Source organism: Phocoena phocoena, chromosome 7, assembly GCF_963924675.1.
Source record: "Phocoena phocoena chromosome 7, mPhoPho1.1, whole genome shotgun sequence".
NCBI classification, from domain to species: domain Eukaryota; kingdom Metazoa; phylum Chordata; class Mammalia; order Artiodactyla; family Phocoenidae; genus Phocoena; species Phocoena phocoena.
The window spans coordinates 104,503,911-104,530,323 of record NC_089225.1 but is presented as its reverse complement, the minus strand read 5'-3'; the positions used below and the strand labels follow the sequence as shown (position 1 = coordinate 104,530,323).

Sequence of the window (26,413 nt, the reverse complement as noted above, 5' to 3'; positions counted from 1 at the left end):
GAGCAACACGCTGAGGCCCTATGCAGAGGGGATACTCCCTTTTAGGGCATCAGAGAGGAAAGCTAGTTAGAAAAAGAGACATGTTCTCCCAACCTTCTCCACCATCCCCAGACAACTCAGATGCATCATTCAACTTGACACGAGGGTCAAGTGCACAGTCTCAACCTTCCGCAGGTTGAACTGGCTACTCCATCCTGGGTGATCTCTGACATGGATTGTGCTGATCAAAGCACCTGCTTTCTCTATCACGGGGCTGTCAGCGCTTGTTCTCCCCTCTTAGAGTTTAATTCCCAAGGCACAGCAGTCATTTCGTTCATCTTAATATTCCCAGTGTCAAACATCCAAAGGGTTCAATGAACCTCTGTTGACCGAATGTTGAGTGAAGGAGGAGATGAGAGAAGCGAGAGGGGTAAAATACGAATGGAGCCCCACAAATACAAATAAAGAGAAACTGCCAGGTGCTGTGCAGAGATCAAGAAAATGTTAAGATGGAAAATGTGTTTTCTCAACTTTACTGCATTCTCATAATAAAAGCCATCCCCTATCAATTGCCTACTCAGTTAAGAGCGTAGTCATTCATGAACCTTCTCTTATTTGAGCCTTGGAATAACTTTTTGAAGTGCCTGTAATCATCCTCCTGTAATAAATGCAAAAACTAAGTCCTGCAGAAGCTTAATGACTTGCCCAAGATCACTCAGTAAGTGACGAGATGGAAGAGAATATCAGCTCTGCCTCCAAACCTCTGTGACTAACCTTAAATTACTGTCTTCTCCAATTTAATTACTATTATTTTTTTCTGCCCAGCAATGTTTAAAGCTGTGTCCAGGTTACCAGGAGCCCACTTTCCCCTCCCCATGTCATATCAAATCCCCTCCAATCAAAATCCCCTCCCCATGCCATATAATTCCTACAACTTGCTTCTCTAGATAAAAAAGGAAAGTCACTGTACAAGAGAGCAGAACACTCTTTCTCCTTTGCTTAGGACACTCATGAAATTTTAAGAGAAAATGTGCCCTTGTTATTTCAAACTACTGAATGCACAGCATGTTTGTTATTAGCTCTTCATCTGAAATAAATGAACCTGCAGCTAAAAATAGCAGATAAATGAATGAGCCATTGAGAGCCTGGTGAGTTTTTCTCTTTCCCTCCCTGCCATCAGACAGTGACTGTCTCAGCAGGGAGATTTTATTCATAAAGCTTCAAAATCATTAAATTCTCAAGCACATATTCTTCTTTCAAGCATTCCTCTTTTCCTAATGGCTTGGCTAAGCCATTACACCAAAAGCTTCTCACGGGTTAAAATTGCTTAACGTATGATTCTAAGTGGTTTATTGAAACCTGCATTTTTATTTTCTTTGCTTATTTGGCTCTTAATGTATTTGGGAAGTGGAACAGCAGAAGGAATGAAAGGAGGACGAAGGCAGAGAATTACTGATGTTCCATGTAGAATATGACCCTTCAGATCACAGGATTTAATTGTATACAAAGGACAAACGGAGGCTGGGAGCTGCTGGGTAGCCTGACCACACAGATAGCAGGGTCAGGACTGGAGCTCAAAGCTCCTGACCACCCAGATCAGGCCCGTGAGGGAGAGATGGATAAATACATAGACATATGTTTGGTAGAATCCAAGGATGAGAAATTATGTAATTTTACCAGCTTGCAATGGAGCCATGCCTAATGGGGGCTTTGGGACCAGAGAGCCTGGCTCAAATGCTAGCTCTCCACTAACAAGAAAATTATTGACCCCTATAAGTCTGGGCAAACAGAATAATAATTTTTATAATAGCAAATGTTTATTGAACACTTGCTATATGCCAAGCACTGTTTTAAGTGCATTTCACGTATTAGCCCTCAAATTCTACGTCGTAAGTCTAGAAGTTTAATTCAGATAACATCTATTAGGGCCTTAGCCCAGAGAGTTCTCAATTAAATGTATTATTTTTTGGTCAATAATGAACGAATATAAGTATTAAATAATTAATAATCTCTAAATATCAATGAAATGTATTTTAATTATTGATAAGATCAAATAAACTATTCTTTAAATTGTGATGAATAAAATTCACATTTTAAAATTACACCGTGAATGAATATTCTCATGAAAGATGTTCTCCTCAAAACATTTGTTCTTAAACAATTGAAAGATTTAGGTGGCACTTTAAATTTCACTTCCTCGCTCTGACATTTCTGTTTCCTCTAAAGCAAAGACGGACCATTGAGAAGACACTCAGGATCCAAAGGATATGGAATAGCCAAGTGGGAAGTCTTTCTAGCATTTTCCACTGAGTAAGCAGGTCCATAAAGCTGTCGACTTTTTCCCCCCTCTTAGGATAGGGCAGAACAAGATCTTTGTATATGTTTAGTTATTATTTATGCTTAAAATAGGTGCAAAAAATGCCCTTATAGTAGAAGACTCAACGTATTAATCTTTCTGTGCTATTTCCCTATATCAGAGAAGTTCAACACAGGAGAAATCTGTTAGGTAGGTGACAATTCTCTCAGTCAGCCTCATCACGAGACAGTCTTTTTCATGGCCTTGGGAATCTTGCAGTGTGGAAGTGTCACGGTGATGCCTTTCGGCATTTGCATCTCTGACTCTCTGTGTTTCACCTGGAAAATATGCCAGTCCAGCCCACCACTTTTCTGGAAGACCTAAGTGAATTGTGTCTGAACTCTGCTCCCCTCTTAGGGCTGACTTAAGACAGGAATAATTCATAAGCTCCGATAAGTGGCAGTTGTTTTCTCCTGTTGACACACAGTTTGTTGCAACCATGATACATGTGCCTTGAATATGTTAGAATACAGAAAAGGTCCAGGGCCTAATTTCTGTGGAGTGAGCTTTGAAATGGCTAAGAAGGGATTTTTAGTCAGAGGAGTTATTAAACTGCATTGCAAGGTATTCTTAACTGGTATGTTCATTTGATGCTTCCATTTACAATCTCTAACATTATTATGATGCAGAGTAAACGTAGTTATGTTTACAAAAATTAGAGGCACATAACGCTTCAGAAACATACCCCAAATCACACCCATCTGTAGGGGTTATGCAAGGCAACATTGTTAAATGATTTCACTCACAGACTTGGTATCTTCAAAACCGAATTCAAAGTCCAGCTCTGAGCAGCTTGGGGCAGGAACTCAAATCTCTCTGAACCTCAAGGTCTTCATCTGCAAAATGACACTTGCCATGAAGATCCTTCTCTTTAATTCCTACCTTATAGTACTGCACTAAGGACTAAATTTAAAAGTAATAAATAAATATATGAAAAATTTAACACATTTCCCAGCACATTCTAAGCACGCAAAAAATAGTAGCTGCAACCGTTAATACTACAAAATGTTGAACTGAAGTTACACCTTAGGTCAGAATATTTGCTGAAGAAAATTTGTCTTCATACATCTGAAATGCTTTCAATCCACTAATTTCAGGCAAAGGCTTCCAATTTTCTATTTTCCTTTGAAGTTCGTATCAAATAGTAACAATGAGAACCATGTATTGAGAGGATGACTTGTCATCTTGCATGCTGAAGTGTTTGACACTTGTCATCTCACTGAATACCCCAATGATCCCACCACCAGGTGCGTGTTACTCTCTCCATTCACGGGTGTAGAAACCTAGACTCAGGATTTTAGGCAACCACCTAAGGTCTTCCTGCTACTAATGACCAGGTTTAGATTTCAACGCGGTTAGATCACTAATGTCCAGTCTCTTAAATTCTATTCTAAATATGCTGAAAGTAAAAGTGAATGGCAGTGGAGGAGGTGGACTGAGAAGCTTTTTCTTCTTTAAATAAAATTAGTCTAGATCAATGGTTCTCAATTTTATTTTTTTGGAATCAAACTTCCTTTGCACTCTAAAAATGTTGGGGGACCTCATGAAGCTTCTGATTGTAGGGTTTATACTTATTGATATTTTCCATATTATAAATTAAAGCTAAGAAAATTTCCACACGTAAGCAATATCATATGATATTTGTCTTTGTCTGACTTACTTGCAGGCAGAATCAAAAAAAATGATACAAATAAACTTATTTGCAAAACAGAAACAGACTCACAGACTTAGAGAACAAACTTATGGTTACCAAAGGGGAAAGGTGGCAGGGAAGGATAAATTGGGAGTTTGGGGTTGACATATCAATACTCTGTAATAACATAAATGGGAAAATAAGTTGAAAAAGAATAGATACATGTAAACTGAATCACTTTGCTGTACACCTGAAACTAACACAACATTGTTAATCAACTATACGTCAATATAAAATAAAAATTATAAAAGACAGCTTTTGCTATATACTAAATCGTATTTTCAGCATATTTTGATGAAGTCTGATGCCACATAGAAAGAAATGAAAATACTGAAACTTAAAGAAGCTATATAAAGTTATAATTCATAGAAAAAAAGCTAAGAAAATTCTAAATATGTGTAATTTTAAAATAACAGTAACAATTTAAATAAGCATAATTTATTATTTTAAAATTATTTTAAAATAATAATAAACACATTACATGTTAACATACATATTTTTATGGAAAATACCTATGTTTTCCAAAACAAAACACTTTAGTGAGAAGAGTAATTTCATCTTACATTTTTAGCAAATCTTCTTAATATCTGACTTAAAAGAAGACAGCTAGACTCTCCTATTTGCTTCTGCAGTCAGCCTGTTACACCATCACACCTTGTGTGGACCCTGGAGAACTCCACTGAGTACTTATGAGATAATTCGAATGAAAAGGGTGAATAAAATCTTAGTATTATAATAAGCATAGTTTGACTTCTGGACTCTCTGAAAGATCTCAGTGACCCCTAGCGGGTCCCAGCTCACACTTTTAAGAACCACAGTTTAGATAAAATCTTGGCATTGCCAACTTGAGTCTGCAGTGATAACTCAAGTTCGTCATTCAATTACCTTCTCATCAAAGTGTCTCTTTGTACTGTTCTGGAAAAGAATGATGAAAATTTGTCATCTCCAGGAATAATAAACATTGAGTGGGAAAAATATTTTAAAAGTAATAATATCACTTAGCTGAAACAAAAATGTTATAGAAAAATGTGTCAGACATATTTGGTTAACTCAACATGCAGAGACAAAAATTAATGTACTTTTATCTTTATAGAACAAAAGAAGACAATCCTTGCAAATGAAATGTAATTGAAGTGTCATTCTATTTTTGTGGCATTAACCAAACTGATTAAATGTGTTATATTAATTAAGTGAAGGTAGTTGTCAAATAGTAGCAGACATGTACCCTGATAAAGCAGAGGGTACCAGGAGAGCATTGGAAATCTTATATAAGATGAGAAAAATCCTATACAATATTTGAATAGAGTTAAGGCACATCAGAAGTTGAGTCATTTGTTTGTTTATGAGATTGAATCTTCAGAATGTTTTGGCTCAGAAATGCAATTTTTCTTCATTGCTTTAAAATCAAAGCCCAGAAACAAGGCATTTGTAAATCACAGTTGGTGTTGTTCATTTATGAATTGAAATTGATTTTGCTTTACCATACTGCTTCTAAAAAGGGAAAGGGCTGTTGTAAGACACTTACTTATTCCTAATAATTTTAAAATTTAATATAGTATCCTAAGTGTTCTAGAAGAACTGTGCCCTATTTCACAGATATATTATCAAAGCTGAAGAACTAAAGAATCATAATTTCAGTAACAGTATTGCACCAAATGGAGAAACTACATTTTTTAATCGAAAATTTTCATATTGTAGAATGTAAAAGAGTTCCAACACTTAAATGAAATTTGATTCCCCATTGCCAATTGAACCATATCCCAAAAAAATCACTTGACTGCAAATTATGCAAAAGTCACAGGTACACTGAAGTTTCCAGACGTTGAATTAGATGAAAGAAGAAACAACAGTATTCACTTCAATGTATCCCTCTAAAGTGGATTCCTGGTTGAATATTTTACACATTCTAGAGGTGCTGTTATCCTGGAAGTTTTTTCTAATATCCAGATGCTCTGAGGCAAACAAAACACTTACGGATTCTTCAGAAAAGAGTTCCTTGTTTAAATAGAAAATCTTGCCAATAACACTGAGAAGTTTGTTTGGTTCCTCAGGTTCTCCGCAGCAACAGCCTGCTGGAATCTACAGACTACTGGCTGCAGAATCAGAGGACGCCCTGCCAAATTGGTTTCGTGGAAGACAGGTCTGAAAACTGCGCTTCTGTAAGTAAACACAACTCTGGGGATGCAGGCTGAGAAAGTGGGGAGTCGGGCATATGTACTCCTACCAAGGACATAATGATTAAGTACAAGATTTGGAAAGCATCCTTTTGAAAATACATAACTGCTTTATACAGCGTTAACAAAATAACAGGCAGAAGCTGATGATTCTTCTGCTTTGCTCATTTCAACAGGTAAATTAATCTTATCATTTCTCTGAAAAGGAAAAACGATGTTTTCATTTTCAAAACTGACTGTGTAAAAGATTCAGAAATAGCATCGTATGATGAGAAATAAAAGCCTATTCAAGAGTGCTCTTGGATTCTTTGCAATATATTTTATAACTCCTACTAGTAGGTATTTTTCAACATGAAAACTGTGTAAAAATGTTCTACCATTCTTATAAGTTATAGTCATTATTTGAAAGCATTTTCAACATAAGGAATATACAGGCATGCTTTTTAATATTATATACTGGATCTGAGCTTTACGTATAAAACCCTCCTTTGCAAGGGAAGAGACGTCCTTATAGATAAATATTTCTTGTGGCTTAGAATGTAAGGGCGTATTGTTGATACGAGAAATCAACAACGTGATTTCTCCTTCCTATATGAAGTAGTCTGCTTCCTATATGTTTTACAAAACTATATGTTTCATTTTAACTGCAATCGCCTAGCTCTTATGGGGTCATGATTACAGAGACTAGGGGAGAATATTTCCAAAGCGGAGAGAAATGTAATTCTCATGACTAAGTTGAGAGCATCAGCTCTGAGCTACTCCTGGAGGTAAGTTGCCTGCCAACATTTCCGTTAAAAGAAAAAAAAAAGGGGGGCTTCCCTGGTGGCGCAGTGGTTGAGAGTCCGCCTGCCGATGCAGGGGACACGGGTTCGTGCCCCGGTCCGGGAGGATCCCAGATGCCGCGGAGCAGCTGGGCCCGTGAGCCATGGCCGCTGAGCCTGCGCGTCCGGAGCCTGTGCTCCGCAACGGGAGAGGCCACAACAGTGAGAGGCCCGCGTACCGCAAAAAAAAAAAAAAAAAAAAAGAAAGAAAAGGAAGCTGAAAATGCGATGGAGGAGCTTTTTATATATAATGAGCAGAACCAGAACTGGCAGACAGAGGATGTATAACATTTCACACTGCAGTCTCATAGCACAAGGAAAGCAGAGTCCATTCAACAGACTTAATTCAATCTCTTTGTTTAGGCAAAATGATTTTGATCCTGCTATTTTGGGGACTTTTTAATCCCTTGTCCAGAAAACCAGTTGATGGTTAAAAATCTTCGGCGAAAACGAAAAAGGATTTAGGTGGCAAGTAATTTAACAGCGATACCTTCTTTGCAAATTCAATTCTGAGATGAGGTGGAAAATTTAGGCATTTGCTGATATGGATCTCTAATTACACAGCTTTGATTTGTAAAAGGGAGAGAAATTGAGAGTAAAAGCTATCAGCATCTACACTCTAGTCAAAGTTGTCATCAAAGCAGCTCCTGTATAAAGGAGTCTGCCATTTGGAGAAGGCGCCAAAGTTGGGGCACTAAAAATTGTGTAATAAAGGGCAAAGAGGTCTTTTCTAAACTTTATATTTTGGGAATCTCTATTGCAGATCTACAATTAGAAATGGTAAATTTATAGCCAAATTTAAGATTATCATTGGATCTTCACAAGTATAAGAAAACTCTAGTCACAACCCCCCCAATCCCAATGAACTCAAATTTGGACTTAAAATTGTATGACTTTCTTCCTTAATTCTTTGTCCCTTTATAGTTTCAGATGACATCAGTGAGCTTGAGCTAGCTGTTTCATACTGCCATTATGGTTCTTTCTATACTTCCCCAAAGGGGAAAAATCTAAACACAAGTAAAAGGCATAATGGAAGATTAGTTTTCCTGCAAGAGATGATAATAAATGAAACTGACACAAATGTGAAAAATTGTCCATGACTCTAAACTGTAAAAAAATTTCAGAATCCCTATGAAAAATGAACCCTAATCTCTCAAAAAGTATCTTGTAGTTACTTTTTCTTAGTTTCTGAGTCCTTTCTCTCTTTCTTACTTAGCACAGATTTCTAGGGTGAGGAGAAGAAACAGAATCCAGAGCTGGACATTGCTGAGGGGAAGCTATTATCTAGAGGAAAATAGAGTTGATCAACAGCAATGCTTGACAGGACAAGGATCTCTTGATCAAAATAGCCATACACAAGGAAGGAGTCACTAAATGGTCAGGGAAAAAGTACTTAATTCCTTTTCAAAACAAATTATCCACAAAAGGGTAACAATGAAGTTGTAATTTAAATTAAAAAATAGAACTGCATTTTAAAATAATATCTTCATTAAAGTTTAATTTAAAAAATTAGTCTTATGAAATAATCCCAAATCTAAATCTATTAACAAATAATCACAACAGATTCTGAGGAACCTGTAGCAAAGCTTTCCCATATTTTATTGCTTTATACTCTATTCATAACTCTGGGGTACCCCAATCTATGTTCATTGTTGCTTCTTTAACTCATTTCTTCCTGATCAAACTTAGTAGCCAACTTTTTTATATTCAATTTTGATTGGCTTGGTATCCATCATACTGAACTCCAAGTATCTGGATTTGCAGTTTCTTAGAACTAAGTGCCTCCGAGGACCAATGTTTTCTGAATTCAAGATGTTCATTTAGAATTTTTATTGAGGGACAATCTCAGGCATAGAAACACTTCAGGGTGTTATGGGCATGGGTCAGAACAGCTGTTTGTTCTCAAGCATCAAACAAGCTTCAAAAATAACTTTTGGTCATTATCTCAATAAAGAATTGCTTTCATTTCACAGGTAAAATGAGGTGTCTTAGTGAAGAGCAGTTTGAAGCTGCCAGAAATGGGCACTCTGTAATGGCCTATATGGGAAAGAATCTAAAAAAGCGTGGACATATGTATATGTATAACTGATTCACTTTGCTGTACAGCAGAAACTAACACAACATTTTTACGCGGGCCCCTCACCGCTGTGGCCTCTCCCGCTGCGGAGCACAGGCTCCGGACGCACAGGCTCAGTGGCCATGGCTCACGGGCTCAGCCACTCCACAGCATGTAGGATCCTCCCGGACCGGGGCACGAACCTGTGTCCCCTGCATCGGCAGGCGGACTCTCAACCACTGCGTCACCAGGGAAGCCCTAACACAACATTTTTAATCAAGTATACTCCTATAAAATTTTTTTTAAAATAATAAAATTTTAAAAAAAGAAATACTATAGGCTGGCGAAACATGAAGTCTGACTCAGAAGGCCCCTGAAATTTACCCTTAAATTTTTTTCAAAAGATATCAAATATGAAAACTGTGGTTTTGTTTTTGTAAATAGATTTCTCCAATCAAACTATACAATTTTATTTCTGATTTGCCATTCTGAGAAAAAAAATCATATACCAACCTTCACCGTGTTCTTTTTTTAACCTAATTATTTAAAAGGGAAATGTGGACGAGGAAAATGAAGTTGGAAGCCAATGTTCAAACCCAACAGCAGAAGCATTATCTTAACATGAGTGGTAGGATTTGGACTTTTCAGGACCCTTGACTTTTTTAAATTAAAAACTAATTTAGGGCTTCCCTGGTGGTACAGTGGTTGAGAGTCTGCCTGCCGATGCAGGGGACACGGGTTCCTGCCCCAGTCCAGGAAGATCTCACATGCTGCGGAGCAGCTGGGCCTGTGAGCCATGGCCGCTGAGCCTACGTGTCCGGAGCCTGTGCTACGCAATGGGAGAGGCCACAACAGAGAGAGGCCCATGTACCGCAGAAAAAAATAATAATAATAATAATTTAATTACTTTTTAAGCCCCTATTGCTCTTTACTAGAATTTAATTTTTTATATTTCAAGAACCATCTTTTGGTTTAATGCTTCATTAAAATTACCTTGACAATTCACATTCTTTCTTTTTTTTTTAAATTTGAACAGACATATTTACAAAAGAAATTGAACATATAGTTTTCTTTTTTTTTTTTTTAATTGGAGTATAGTTGCTGTTCATAGTTACAGTCAGACTCTTTCCTTACTGATCATTTTAAGACTTTTGGCTATCATCACCCCGCAAGTAAATTATAGCCTATAGACTGCATTTTAATCAATGAACCATGGTATTTGAAAATGTGTTACATTTGCCATAAATTTATAAATAAATGAATCAGATTCTCAAGCAGCCTTCAACATTCCATACATGATATTGTAAAACTACGAAGATATTTGACAGCTGTTCAGTGGGACCTAGTCTATTCTGAAACTTAATAGAAAAGTTAAAGAAGAGACAAACACCCCACTTGATAAGCTGGTCTATGGAAAAATTTAGATTTACTTGATTAAGGAAATATGTAATTATAGAACTGTGAAGAGACATTTACATTATCTAGTCCAGATATTTACCAAGTTTTCAAACAACTTTTAATGTTTTTTTCCTAAAAAAATCAACTTTTCTACTTATTTTTTAAATCTTTAGACTTACAGAAAAATTGCATGAAGAGGGCAAAGAATTCCCAGATTCCCTAAATGCTCAAATATTACTGCATTAGCTTTACCCTCTCCTTTGTGCATGCATTCACTGATACATCTGTGTGTAAACACACATATATGATTCCTCTCTAAAACTTTTGAGAATGACATGATGCCCCTTTATCTCTACATACTTCAGTATGAAATGTAAATATTTTAAACTCAGGTTGAGCCCAGAGTTGCAGAAACCCTTGTTTAGGCTACTAATTCAGTTCATTGACTTTGTTTACTGCCTCAAGGAATTACAATGTAGATCTAAGCAATATTCTTTAAATATTTATTCAACGATTTTCAAAGAGAAGCTAAATGCTGCCTGCATAAAAGTGAAAAATCAAACAATGGTGGCAGAGTCAGCCAGACTGAACAAAACAGAAGCTCTAGATAAAACAGACAAAGCAAGTCTGCACTGGGGCAGTAGAGCTGGTCCATGTGACCTCATCTCACCCTGGGCAGTAGCTCCAGACACATTTTAAAAATCCAAGAGTCCCAGAGAAAACTTTTGAGTCTCAGTCAAATGAGAGTTCCACTGAACCTTCCCAAGCTTCTAGAAGCCAATGAATTAGAAAGGACACTTTATTGGGAAGCATGACACAGAGGGATGGTAGAGAAAAGAGTCTGCCACCAAAGAAACTAGGTGGCTCTATATCCACGAAAGCCATATGGAAGAAACCAAAACCTAGAAAAGTGATCAATAAAACTGAGAAGGAGATTTTGATAAATAATTTGAGGGCTGAACCTAAAGCGTGTGGCCAAATAATACAGTAGTAACTTGGAGGTAGGTCTTAGACCTAGTCCATAACATTTATCAATGTCTTAGATCCTGAAACTATTTTTTTTTTTTTTTTTTTTTTTGCGGTACGCGGGCCTCTCACTGTTATGGCCTCTCCCGTTGCGGAGCACAGGCTCTGGACACGCAGGCTCAGCAGCCATGGCTCACAGGCTCAGCCGCTCCGCGGCATGTGGGATCTTCCCAGACCGGGGCACGAACCCGTGTAGCCTGCATCGGCAGGCGGACTCTCAACCACTGCGCCACCAGGGAAGCCCCTGAAACTATTAAAGAGAAACATTTTATAAGTTTATTTTGATTGAAAATTGAGTCTAAATTCTATCTTATAAGTTGTAGGTAAAATGTCACATAATAAAAATTAAGATCATTGACTTTGTTTACTGTATCAAGGAATTACAATGTATATCTAAACAGGACATGTTCTTAGAGGAAAACATAGGCAGAACACTCTATGACATAAATCACAGCAAGATCCTTTCTGACCCACCTCCTAGAAAAATGGAAATAAAAACAAAAGTAAACAAATGGGACCTAATGAAATTTAAAAGCTTTTGCACAGCAAAGGAAACCATAAACAAGATGAAGACAACCCTCAGAATGGGAGAAAATATTTGCAAACAAAGCAACTGACAAAGGATTAATCTCCAAATATACAAGTGGTTTATGTAGCTCAATATCAAAAAACAAAAACCCAATCCAAAAATGGGCAGTAGACCTAAACAGACATTTCTCCAAAGAAGATATACAGATTGCCAAGAGGCATATGAAAGGATGCTCAACATCACTAATCATTAGAGAAATGCAAGTCAAAACTACAATGAGGTATCACCTCACACCAGTCAGAATGGCAGTCATCAAAAAATCTAGAAACAATAAATGCTGGAGAGGGTGCGGAGAAAAGGGAACCCTCTTGCACTGTTGGTGGGAATGTAAATTGATACAGCTACTATGGAGAGCAGTGTGAAGGTTCCTTAAAAAAATAAAAATAGCACTACCATATGACCCAGCAATCCCACTACTGGTTATATACCCAGAGAAAACCATAACTCAAAAAGAGTCATGTACCGCAATGTTCATTGCAGCTCTATTTACAACAGCCAGGACATGGAAGCAAGCAACCTAAGTGTCCGTCGACAGATGAATGGATAAAGAAGATGTGGCACATATATACAATGAAATATTACTCAGCCATAAAAAGAAACAAAATTGAGTTATTTGTAGTGAGGTGGATGGACCTAGAGTCTGTCATACAGAGTGAAGTAACTCAGAAAGAGAAAAACAAATACCGTATGCTAACACATATATATGGAATCTAAAAAAAAAAAAAAGCAGTTCTAATGAACCTAGGGGCAGGACAAGAATAAAGACACAGACATAGAGAATGGACTTGAGGACATGGGGAGGGGGAAGGGTAAGCTGGGACAAAGTGAGAGAGTGGCATGGACATATATACACCATCAAATGTAAAATAGGTAGCTAGTGGGAAGCAGCCGCATAGCACAGGGAGATCAGCTCGGTGTTTTGTGACAACCTAGAGGGGTTAGGGATGGGGGGCTGGGATAGGGAGATGCAAGAGGGAGGGGATATAGGGATATATGTATATGTATAGCTGATTCACTTTGTTGTACAGCAGAAACTAACACAAAATTGGAAAGCAATTATACTCCAATAAGATGTTTAAAAAAACAAAACAAAACAGGACATGTTAATGGATTGAATAAAGGAAAGATAAGTCAAGGATAAGTCCTACGATTTTGGCATAAGCTCCTAGGTGGATGGAAGTTTCATTTACTGTGATGGGGAAGACTGGTGGGGGGGAACTGGTTGGAGGTAGGAGGAGGGGGTGATGCTGGGTGTCTCTTACTCATTCAAGTGGAAATCCAGCCTGGTAGTTGGATTACAAGTGGGAGTTTTTGACAAGATCAGGAGGAGAGAGAAGAGATTTGAGGGTCTTCAGGGTGACCCTCAGAAAGTAGAGAAGATCAGTCACACCAGGAAGAATGTGTGGATGAAGAAAGGAGCTTCAGTACTTTGTGACCGCCTGGAGGGGTGCGATAGGGAGGGTGGGAGGGAGGGAGACGCAAGAGGGAAGAGATATGGAAACATATGTATATATATAACTGATTCATTTTGTTGTAAAGCAGAAGCTAACACACCATTGTAAAGCAATTATACTCCAATGAAGATGTTAAAAATATATATATTATTAGAAAAAAAATTATACCTCAATTTTTAAAATTTAAATAAATAAATATTTAGTAAATATATGTATATCTTTGCACATTTTCAAGTTAACATAAATATTTTATCAAATGTTTGATTATTTTTGCAAGAGGTAGGATTTCTAGTATATTGCAAAAATTGGCATTAAAACAATCTCCTATTTCAAATGTTAAAAAAAAAAAGAAAGGAGCTTATAACTGAGAGCTGGGGTTCTGATAAGCACACATACAGGGATCTCTATCTTTCAGGGTCCCCTCAAAAGCAAGAGATTATTTGTTAAGCGTGTGAGCCGAGTTTCAAGTACATAATGAAGTATTTTAGTGGTATTTTTGCCACTAAAAATACAGACAGATGAATAGACCTGAGTGTAATTTCAAACCCGGGTGTTCAAACCATTTCTCAAATTTTTAAAAATTCCTTTTGACAGAAGAACGCATTATTATAATAGCTCAGATTTGGTTTGAGTTTCCATTTTCATACAATTTCTGCAATTACAGCAAATTTCCTTTGGTTGAAAGCCAATCAGTCAAGAAAAACCAACAGCAATAAACAGTGTTTCTCATTAAAATACCTTTAAGCTTCAAGGATGTTGACTACATAATTTAGATATCTTTTTAGCAGAATTGTTTGGTTTAACTTGTCTTTCTTAATCAATTTTTCCAAAGTCCCAGGAAAACTAGTTAGAAGTAATAGTGTTAATTTTTTTTTCACAACTTAGAGACTGAAGTTTAAAAACAAATAAATAAATAAATAAGAGGAAGAAATACAAAAGTGGGCCTGGCTAATGACCACCATAGGATGTCTGTTTTCAGTTCCAAGCCTCTGGAGTACTATTTCCTCTCTTTTATAACAATGAGACAAGCTCACCCTAGGCCTTTATTAGGAAATGAGAAAGTGCTACAAGCAGAATTCCTGCCCTTCCATCCTTGGATATTACACTCTTTTTAAGGCCAGAGACAGCCCTCACTGTATATTCCAGACAGTACCTGGCCTGTCAGCTGGTCCATAGCATCTGAGATGTTGGTGGAATTTAATTAGACTATCTGGAGTCATTCAATGTACTTGCCGGAAGCATCTGAATTGGCTGAAACGAGTGAAGGAAACTTTGCCCATTGCTAAGTTATGCCTCAGGCTTGCTTTAATAGTATACAATGAGTTTAGCAGACAGTCTGTCAGCAGTGAGTAGGGTAGTTTTGCTAAGTACCCAGGGATGAATTCTTCTAGGGAGGGTCTCTCAACCTTCAGCACCATTGCCCTATTAAGCTGGATAATTCTTTGTCGCAGGGGCTTTCCTGTTCATCATAGGCTATTTAGCAACATCCCTGGCCTCTACCCACTAGATGCCAGTAGCACCTACTCTCCAGTTGTAACAACCAAAAATGTCTCCAGGTATCACCAACTTCCCCTGGCTGGGGAAGGCGGGCAAGGGGCAGCATCACACCCAGTTGCAACTGCTGCTCTCAAGTTTCTGAAATTTTAATCTCTAGTCTCCCCTAAGGTACCTCCTATTCATGTGTTTCAAACTGAGCTGCCACCTCACTCTTGCACAGACATGGAAAGGAAACAGCCTCTGCTTCCCCCAAAAGATCCCAGTCCTCTTGTTGCTCTCATCAAAGGCCATGTGCACTAGGAGGAAGGACTGAAAGTGAAAGGCTCACGAGACAGTCAAAGCCGCTTCAGGACACCTGCCTGTAGGTCAAGATCAATTAATTTATGGCCCTTGCTTCTACCACCAAACAGAATTCAGTACCGCTTGGACATCCCAGGCAACCAATTTTTAGACTGAGATGTATCACTTTTACTTATAACTTATTTTCTTTCTTTTATCAAATATAATGCAATTTCATAACAGAACATTTGAAAGCAGTAAGAAAGAAAAGCTCCCTAACTCTACTAGTTAAAGGATCTACTCTTGACACTGGTTATTTCCTTCCACACTTTTCCCCACAAGCTAAAAAGAGCAGGCATGTCAATTCACCTTGATTCCAAATGCTAATACAGGTCTTGGGTTGAAGATCTTCTAATATTTCAAAATAAGTCAGAAATCTAGTTTTCTACATGAAATCTGATTTCTAAATGTTGGGCAGCAATAAAATTTTCTTTCAAAACAGACCACCCGTATCAGATGGAATCAGCTGGTGGGACTCGTTTCTGACATCTGTCATTTCATCTTGTGTCCACCTGGCCTCATTCTTGTTACCTGCTAATTTCTATTTGCATTTGAATTTAGGATCCCTGTCACTAAACAATCTCTCAAGTGTTTTCCAGCTCAAAAATTGTATGAGTCCAGGACCAAGTACATTACTAGAACTTCCTTTCTCATTACCTGAATTAGCTTGTCCAAAATGTTACCACTCTCCACAAGCAGACAATACCACCCTCTGTGGCCTTATTCTCAGAGGATGATTTAGAAAATACAGTCTTACCTAACCTGGAATATAAAGAACAGTGGACATGAGTTATACCAATTTATTTATATGTGTATATAAATATATAATGTGTATTCTATTGAAATATATATAAATACACATTACATATATACACTATATACACATTATATATATATTATGTATATATTATATATATATATATTTCTGTTGAAATGTTGTTCATTGACTTCATGAAGACCTAACAAAGAAAAAATGGTCCAAAAGATAAAAATCAATCCTGTAAGTACATTTGCACCCAAACATCCAATTCAAGATCCTCCACCATCTGCCCTTTCCAAATTTGCCTCTCAGTCAGCCCTCACTTTCCCCCATTCCCTGGGTTCATTAGAATACTTGCCATTCTTCAAACACCTATGTCCCTTTGCCCATTCTGTTTCTGTACCCCAGGCTGCCCTGGAACCAGCCTGCTGCCTCAAAAATTCTTACAGACTTGTCAGTCAATCTGTGTTTATACAAAACAGTCATTTCAACTTTTTTGTCAACTTTTAATCATTACTTATTCAGGACAATTTGGGGAAAAATATTGCATTATGTCTTTCAGATTAATTCCTGGGGGACTTAACTGTAATTTCCTGCATTACTGACTTCACTGGGAACTGACAGCTAGTTTATCAATTACTTCAATATTGTATTCCTTCAAAATTGCTTTGTCTTAAAAGAGAGCAAATGTCATCATTCTTAATGAAAGTACTCTTCACCACAGCATTCTTACATGTACACATATATTTACATATATATTTCTCCTCCTTCCTTATAAATACTTATGTTACTCCGAATCCTCTTTAAAAAGCAAATATTAAAACAAGCAAAACACTTCCTTTGACCCTAGCTCTCTGTGAAACCACTCACCCTATGTTCCTTCTTCTCTTGACCACCAGACTTAAAAACTAACAAAAAATGTATTGTCTCTGGCTACTATCTGGCTACTATCTGGCTACTATCTGGCTATCTTACCTTTCTGCTGAGATTGCTCTTATTTGTGACAGCAAATCCACTAACATGTTGCCACTGCTTATGTTCCTAAGCTTTGAGCAGAACACTAACTAAACATATACCCACCCCCCCAGCTTCTGAAGACCGGCTATTTTTTCCATGGCTTCAGGAACATCATTCTCTCTTTTAATTATTTCCTTACCTCTAGGATCATTTCTTCTTTGTCCTATTCCTGGACTTCTGCTCCCCACAACCTTGCACTTAAATGTGGCTTTTCCCAAAGGTCTTTGCAAAAGCCTCTCACTGGATCATTCATCCTTACCTCATGGCTTCAGCCACATCTTTATACCAATGACCACCATCTGAGGACTACAGACTTATTTCTAAGTGCCTGTTAGATACACCCACCTGAAAATCTAAAAAATAACCCATAGTCAACATAACTTGGGTATTATCCAAAAATATGTTCCTCCTCCCAAAATTTCTATTGATGGTTTTGTAATCTACACATTTTCCCAAGCTATAATCCTCCGAATCACACTCATCTTATTTTTCTCCCTCACGCTTCATCTCTAACTAGTTATCAAAAGTTGCTTCTGGGCTTCCCTGGTGGCGCAGTGGTTGAGAGTCCGCCTGCCGATGCAGGGGGCACGGATTCATTCCCCGGTCCGGGAAGATCCCACATGCCGCGGAGCGGCTGGGCTTGTGAGCCATGGCCGCTGAGCCTGCGCGTCCGGAGCCTGTGCTCCGTGACGGGAGAGGCCACAGCAGTGAGAGGCCCACGTACCACAAAAAAAAAAAAGTTGCTTTTATTTCTCAGTTCTGGCTGTGCCTTTTCAGCCCCACTGTCACTATTTTATTGTTTAATGCCCCACATATTTCTTCTAAATATTTAATGTGCAAAAATCTAAAGCAAACACAGAAAGCAAAAATCAAAAAACCAAAGAAGTCCTTAGCAACCTTAGAAGTCCACTGATATCTTGGTATCCTTTTCTCCTGAATTCCTTTGTAGCCTCAAATGTCTAGACTTACTTTAAGGTTCCAGCGGTACAAATAATTACTTTACCAGTCCCCTACTACCACCCTCAGCGTCATATAATTCCTCCAGGGACTGCTGAGTCAATTCAGTAGCTAATTCAAGACCATGACTCTAATTTTTAATTGAATTAAAGATGAATTCCAAGGGAATATGAATATGAGTCACCACTGTTATCCTAGTTTTTAAAGTACTATGCTAAATGACAGGCCAATGAGGAAGCACTTTGACGTTGGTACTATTTGACCCTGGGAACACAATCACGGTATGGATTTGACAGAGCCTAGTGGTAGCACCAAAATAAAATAGCTCTTGGTGAGTGTATTTACATCACATGTTAAACAAACAAAATGTACGAGAGTTCTCCTATTCTGCCAGGCTAAATGACTAAAGTACCATTGGTGAAATTGCAGAGCCCAAGAGCTGGAATAAACCTGAGAGGGTATATTGTTCACTCCATTCACTTTTCAGGTGAGAAAACAAAATAGCAATGAGGAGGAAGATTGCTTAAAGCCACAGATTAAATTAATAGCAAAGCCAGGGCTTCCCTGGTGGCGCAGTGGTTGAGAGTCCGCCTGCCGATGCAACGGACACGGGTTCGTGCCCCGGTCTGGGAAGATCCCACATGCCACGGAGCGGCTGGGCCCGTGAGCCATGGCCGCTGAACCTGCGCGTCCGGGGCCTGTGCTCCGCCACGGGAGCAGGCCACAGCAGTGAGAGGCCCGCGTACCGCAAAAAAAAAAAAAAAAGCTTGTTAAATAGCATTGATTTTTCAACTTTAAGGAATATAATTTCATCATCAGCCCACAAAATAGACCGTAAAATGTTCCCCTTGACACCGCATGAATTGGTTCACAATATAGCTGCTGGCTGGAAGCTACTTAGACATTAAATGAGGTCTGGCAAAGGATGATAAATGTCAAATAGCTAAAACTGAGTCGTCCTCTCTAGTACTGACTGCATAGCAAACCCAGTTGTCTAGTTATGTCACTCATTTGTTCCAATAAATTATATTATCAACCTACAAGAGAATTTAGTCATGTATCCTTGAAATCACCAGAATTTTGTATATTTTCAGCCAGAAATTCATGGATAGATATATCTGTATCAAAGAAAATTCTCTGGTCACTGCAATTTTCATCTAATAACATTAATAATTTGAGGCTGGTGCAGGCTAGAAAAACTGATACTAAAATTAAGGGCCATACTTTACTTATCACAACAAATTCTCAAGTGACTTGGCCTATGTGACCTCAAAGGTTCCTTCCAATTTTGAAGCCTCTTTTCAAATGCTTATTCATTGTTCTTGACAGTCCGGTATTGGAAGAAAGTGATATTTTGCTTGATTAGTGAAAGCAGCGTAATTTTCCTACCTTTACTTGTTTGCACTGACCTTCAGTGTGGTGTTCTATTAACTCAGCAGAGTGTTGTTGTTCTAATGTTTTAGTCTGGGAAAGCACATTCCGGCTGAATTTCTTAAGAGACAAAGAACTAGGGATGTATATTTGGTTTACGTTAGTAACTGCAAAGGGAATTCATCAGTGTCACAGGCTTTGAGCTATTCTTATGACAACTCAATTTTACTATTTTTTTTTCCTTCAGTAACTTTGTCTTAAAGATGCCCTCTTCCCTCTATCCACCACAACCCTTTCTCACGCTTCATACGGCCAGAGATCTCTTTGATCTAAAGAGAAGTTATTCGAAAGTGGGAAAGCAAAGAATTGGACTTGAGCCCTGTTCATGTGCCTGGAAACCGAAGGGAGAATTGATTTGCTTAGGCAAAGTCCACTTGGGTTTTTAGTTTATGAAAGCACTTTTCACAACTAATCAATGGTGAACATTTTAGAAACTCCCTAAAATGAAGCCCCACAAGACATTTCAGATGACACAAAAATATGAATTCCTGTGGTGCATGAAAATTTACATCACATCATTTGTTTGAAAACAAAACCAAAAATATGAGTAGCTTATAATTAATAATATTTATGTATGAATACTTTTAAAATGTGATACTAACAGACTGATGTTTTCTTTTTTTATTTTATTTTATTTATTTTTTAATTTTTTTAATAGATCTTTACTGGAGTATAATTGCTTCACTATACTGTGTTAGTTTCTGTTACACAACAAAGCAAATCAGCCATATGCATACACATGTCCCCATATCCCCTCCCTCTTGAGCCTCCCTCCCAGCCTCCCTATCCCAACCCCGTAGGTCAAAGACTGACATTTTCTTAGTGTGTTGATGGTTATGAGAAAAATTCATGCAGGCTTTAAGCCCCTTTCAAATCAGCTGTGCAGACATTTACTTGCCTTCTTATTTGTAGTCCTACTATTATTAACGTCATCTCTTGTTTAAATTTTTTTTATTTTTAATACTAATTATCCATGCCAGGAAGCCATTAATAATACACGCTGCCCATGAAAGATGAAAAGGGCAAATAATAATATTTCACTGAGTTTTTACAGAAACCCTATGATATAGCCAGAGTAGGTATTATAAGTAAAGAGATGTGCGTGAGTGTTGAAAGGTTAAATGTTTGTCCAGGAACATAGAGTGATGGAGTTATTGCCTGAAATCAGGTCTTCCAATTACATTTGCCAAGCAACAATTAACTGGGAAAGTAAAGTCTTATGATTTCATATCCTTAATTTTCTAGAGAAGCAATTGACAAAATACAGTCCTCGAGCCAAATCTGGCCCACTGTCTGTTTTTGTAAATAAGTTTACTGAGACACAGTCACGTCCATTCTTTTATGTATTGTCTATGGCTGCTTCCCCACCATCACAGAAGAGGTGAGGAAATGCAGCAAAGACTTTTGCAAGATAAATACTGCTGCTTTGCATTATTGGTTTAGTACGGATAAAAACAAGACTATTTCTGTTCTATCTGAGGAATCTCTCAGGTCTGTTATACATCAAGTATTTGAAGGATATTACTTTTCACCATCAAGACTTTAATTCATTGATCTCTGCTTCCCATTACTTAAAACCATGAAATGTTCTGAAATTTTTGTCAAAATGACATTTCCATGACTGTTTCCTACAAACTTGCTTATTCTTGTTTCACTTTAGTGTAGACTTTTTGTGCCTTACCTCTTAGTGGCTTCCAATTTAACTACTCAAAGTGTCCTAAGAAATTACATGTTTCATAGCATTTTCTCCTGACTTACATTTGAGAATTAGACAGAAATATTGCCTTTTCTTTTCCCTCTGAAGAGCAAACTGGCATCTTTTAGGAGAACAATATTGCTTCCTGCATAAATCTAGCTTTTGTTTTTCTCAAAGCTGTAGTTACTAATCGTATTTTTAGTTCTGTAAATATTAATTTGCCATCCCATTTTACTGTAGCCTGTTAATCACAACTTACCAGCAGTCACAAAAGCCATGGTCATGGTCTTTGAGAAATATTTGACGTGTGCTGGGCAATTCAGAAAAAAGAACAAACACTTGTCAGCTCTTTAGAAAAGGAAAGTAAGTCCTTCAAAGAGGGTGTGATCAGAGGATACATTTCCCTATTTCTGGGCCTCAGATTTCATGAAGTAAGTTAGCAGGGGCATACGCCTACACACCTGAGCCCTACCTAAGTCATTATTAATTTGAAAACCAGACATATCTGTGTATACCAAAAGACAATGTACTAAAAGGTTACTACATCCATGGCATAAGAGAAAAAATGCAGGTGTTATAGAAACCTTTTCATCTTTGAGATCCATTTTATTGATGATATTCTGTAATTTGAATTTACTTCCATAATTATGTGCTTCCTACCTTAACGAGCATTGTGCTACTCCCTGGAACCACAGTGGTGACTGAGATAGACATAGTCTCTGCCCTCCTGGATCCAAAATTTTCTTGGTTTTGGAATAGAATGGTCTCATTTTTTATGATAACATTTGTTATAACATGCTGAACAGAAACTGACTGGCAGGAATACTTGTTGAAAGAAAGAGAAAGAGAAGGAAGGAAAGAAGGTGGGCTGGAAAGAAGGAAGGAAGGGAGAGAGAGAGGGAGGGAGGGAGAAGAAATAAAGCAGGCAGGCAGGCTCGAATAAAATGAAGGCAAAGTCATATACTATAGGGGGTACTTCTGAAGACGTCAATAACTCAAGATTAACTTCTCATGGACATTAACATAGATTATAGATAATGGATGTGAGATTATATCAATTACCCCATTATAGAACATTTTTTACATTTAAATACACTTTTTAATCACAGCATGTATTTACAGTAATTTTTGCATTGCTAGCACCTCTTTTCAAATGGTCAAAAAATACCACCTGCCTCAGTGCAGACAGTTGCTTGGCTTAAGGTCATAGGGGCACATTATAGAAATTTCAGCCTTAAGGTTAATCTCCAGAAGTTTATCTTTGTCCAACTGTAGCGTCATTTTTGCAAACTGAACAAGATGTCTGCCTTGATTTTTTTCCCTAGTTTTCTTAACATTGTCTCTACAATTTCATAGAGCTCTTCTCTCCTAAGTTAACTATAGGTCACTGGAAATGGTCCTCTGGTCTTTCCCATGACACCACATCACTGTTAACTTCAGATTCAAAGGTATTAATTTTATGCAAAAAAAGAAAAAGAAAAAGATTTTAAATGATGGTAGGAGTACCTGCTAAAGTAACATATATCAAAATCACTCCCAGAGTGGCTGAGGATTATGTTCTCTGGTCAGTTTGTGTTATCATGAGAATTCATCATAGCAGAATGGATCATTCTGTCACTCCAGACAGCTCTACTAGCCGAGAAACATGCTCTCTTTTGCAAGGGTGCAGAAATGAGTGTGATTTGTCTCTGTCAGAGCAATGTGCAACCTAGAAGCTAGAAATGGTGTGCTCATCACAGCCCTGGGGTCTGAGTCTACTGCCCGCGCACAATGTGGGACACAGGGTGGCACCAGCTGGCCTGGAAGGCATTTTCTCTGGAAGGTGAAGGGGAATTTTGCATGGACAGATTCAAACAGGTTGACTGTGGTTTTAAGGGGACAGAGGGTCCCCTTGGATAGCCTCTTTAAAAAAGGATAAACTTCCAAGAGACACAAATGATCATTTTCTAGAAAATGAATTACCTTGTGTCAAGGTGAGGCCCACGGGAGAGAGACAAGAATGGGAGGTGCAAAAAGGAGGCAACCTCTGGGTGATGACGAGGTCAGCTGTGAGTATTGGGATCACAGTCTTTGAAGCTTCTGGACACAGGCATATTTCAGCTGGAGGCTAAACCATATTTCATTGGAAAATCAGTTGGGGACAAAATGCAAGGGAAAACATGAGATAAATGAAAAAGAACCACTTGGAGCTTCTCTGGATTTTTGCCTAATTACTAGAAAAAAAAAGTTAAGCATACTTCTTTCCTTCTTTCTGATACTACTACAGGTTTTTGTTTTGTTCTTAGCCTCTAAAGGCATATTTAAGTTCTGCTGTGAATTATGCCCTTCCAACCTAAGCAGCAGGGGCCTCCTGGGATAAAGGATGCTATCTGAAGCTTCACGCCTCTGCTCCTGAGCCCCTCCAGCATGTAGCATTCTGACCCAAAAGTCTTTACACAAACTATTCACACTTCTCCAAACCCTCTCTCCCCTACTTTGGTGGCTAATAAGCTCTTCATTATTCATGTCTCAGCTTAGTCAGGGTCTATCTATCTCTCCCTGAAAGGCTTCTGGAACTTTGAGGTCCGCAACTGTACCTTCTACACCCATGTATCGTCACCCAGTACTATTCCTGGTACTTAGTTGACTCACAGTGAGAATTTTGAGTGCAAGTAAGGAAGTCATCTCTATAGTCTGGGGTTGGTTTACTCAGGGACAGCTTCCTCCTGAGTGTCCCCTGAGGCAGCTTTGCCACAGGGGGAGAGGCCACAACAGCGAGAGTCCCGCGTACTGCAAAAAATAATAATAAAAATAACCCTACAATTACGCTATAACTAGAAAGTAAATGGTACCCCTTGGAATTATACTACAGGGCATGCTTGCACAACCATATCAACAGTCTTAACAGGAATCACAAGCAAAATTAGGGGAGGGGGGCAAAGTGAAATAACTGAAAAATCACTGCCAGAAATTAGAATTCTCCCTTGATCATATTTCTTCTTTTGGCAGTTACCCTCTGTACTCCCATTTATAGCCAAACTTTTGAAATAGTTTAGACTCATCTCTTCAGCCCTCAGCACTCCATGGATACTGTTCTTTCCCAAGTTTATCCAGGACCAATAGACCATTTTCAGTATTTACCTTTCTTGAACTCTTGGCAATGCTGGTACCTCCTTTCTTGAATGAGTGTCTGTAAGGACTGTGAAAGAGCTGAGATTTTGTCCTACTTTCAAGCTGACTGTTACTGTTAAATGAATGCTTAGAAAAGACATGAGATTTCTGGGTCAGAGAAAAAGTACTTTATTACTCACAGCACAGCAGTAGCCAGAGTCAGTATGTTTGTGTCAGTTTTTCTTTTTCTTTTTTTTTTTGCGGTACGCGAGCTTCTCACTGTTGTGGCCTCTCCCATTGCGGAGCACAGGCTCCGGACGCGTAGGCTCAGCGGCCATGGCTCACGGGCCCAGCCACTCCGCGGCATGTGGGATCTTCCCGGACCGGGGCACGAACCCGTGTCCCCTGAATCAGCAGGCGGACTCTCAACCACTGCGCCACCAGGGAAGCCCTGTGTCAGTTTTTCTTGCCTCCCAAGAACCACAGGGACGACACAGGTGGGTCCCAGGTATATGCCATGCACACAGTGAGTTTGCATCACAACCAAGGTATGCTGAGCGTGGAGAATCCGCTGATTTTAGAGTGAGCCGCAAGCAAGCTTGCTCTTTGTCGGTGGGGAAGGGAGACATTACTTCATCTTTTGAGATTGCTTTCTACAAACACAAGGCTGTGAAATGGCCCTGGGAAAGAGCATTCGGGGCCTTGCATTTTTGGTGTAGCCAGCAGGAGCGTACAAGGATGCTCAGGGCTCATGGCGGATCACCTCTGCCAACACTGTCTTCTGTCAAGCTCTGTAGCCCCACACTTTCCTGGTTCTCAGGCAACCCAGTTCTCTTACTCTGCCCCTATGTGAGCATTTTAATGAGTTCTCTGTTGGTCCCTCCTTTCTTCTTGTTCTGCATACTGTTCCTCTTCAAGATTTCGTGCTTTAATTAACATCTGTAACAGGGGACACAAACTCAAATGCCTACAGAGGTGAGGCAGGTAATGTAAATGAGTGACACACACCAGGAGGAAAGCCAGCATCTGCCAGAAATAGAATCACCTGCCATTCATTTTTACTGAACAGAGAGAAAGATACTTAATACAAACAGGATTGACACTGAAAATAACTTTAAAGTCAAAAATTTTTAACTATATACTCTAAAAATAGAAACATCGCATTACTACATTTTTACATCGTAAGTTACTAGAGCTTGATCTGAAACTAAAAATCTGAAACTTTTTCTTCTACACAAGATGTCAATGGCAGGCTTTACATTTCAGTTTACAATGTACAAAACCAAGTTCAGTCATGGTTCCTCCAGCTGGGTGTGATATTTACTTTTATTGCTTTCCATAAAGGAAAACAACTGTTCCCAAACACAGGTACTGCCAAGGCTGGATACACCTGTGCTTCTTATACTTTAGGTAATTCCATCTTGGAAAGATAGAATTACTGTGTCCCAAAGTCATCATTTTTAGATTCCAGTACTTATGATTTTATGATTCTGTATTTCAGTAATATCCAATTCTTCCTTCATAATTGGAAATATTAAGAAAGAGAAATTGAGCAAAATTAATTAAATTTACTTGCAGTTTAACATCAACCAGAGAAATCTTTTTAAACATCAGCCTTCAAAACCATGGTGTGAAGAATGTGGTTCCATTTCATTTGGGAAACTGATTTTAGCATATAAAAGTGGGCCAGGGCTTCCCTGGTGGTGCAGTGGTTGAGAGTCCGCCTGCCGATGCAGGGGACGCGGGTTTGTGCCCCGGTCCGGGAAGATCCCACATGCCGCGGAGCGGCTGGGCCCGTGAGCCATGGCCGCTGAGCCTGCGCGTCCGGAGCCTGTGCTCCGCAGCGGGAGAGGCCACAACAGTGAGAGTCCCGCGTACCGCAAAAAGAAAAAAAAGGGGGCCAGGTTATTCCTTCCCAAATGGCATCTGCAAATACCTACTTTCAGGATTACTGGAGCAGTGAAATCGTGCATTTTGATAGCTATCCAGTGATTGGAAGAGTTGTACTGGCAACTTAAATGATCAAATCTTTAACACAGTCATGAACCCATGAATAAGTCGATGTTTTGAACAGTTAAAC

At 38.6% G+C, this 26,413-nt stretch overlaps 1 protein-coding gene across 1 annotated transcript in view; it reads left to right on the top strand.

Annotated features, from left to right (window-relative positions):
* Nucleotides 1–26,413, top strand: part of SPHKAP (SPHK1 interactor, AKAP domain containing) — a 98,666-nt gene that overhangs the window by 12,530 nt on the left and 59,723 nt on the right. The window contains exon 2 of the mRNA XM_065880184.1: nucleotides 6,080–6,187. Coding sequence (XP_065736256.1) covers nucleotides 6,080–6,187 — 108 coding nt within the window. The remainder of the gene's footprint in view (nucleotides 1–6,079; nucleotides 6,188–26,413) is intronic.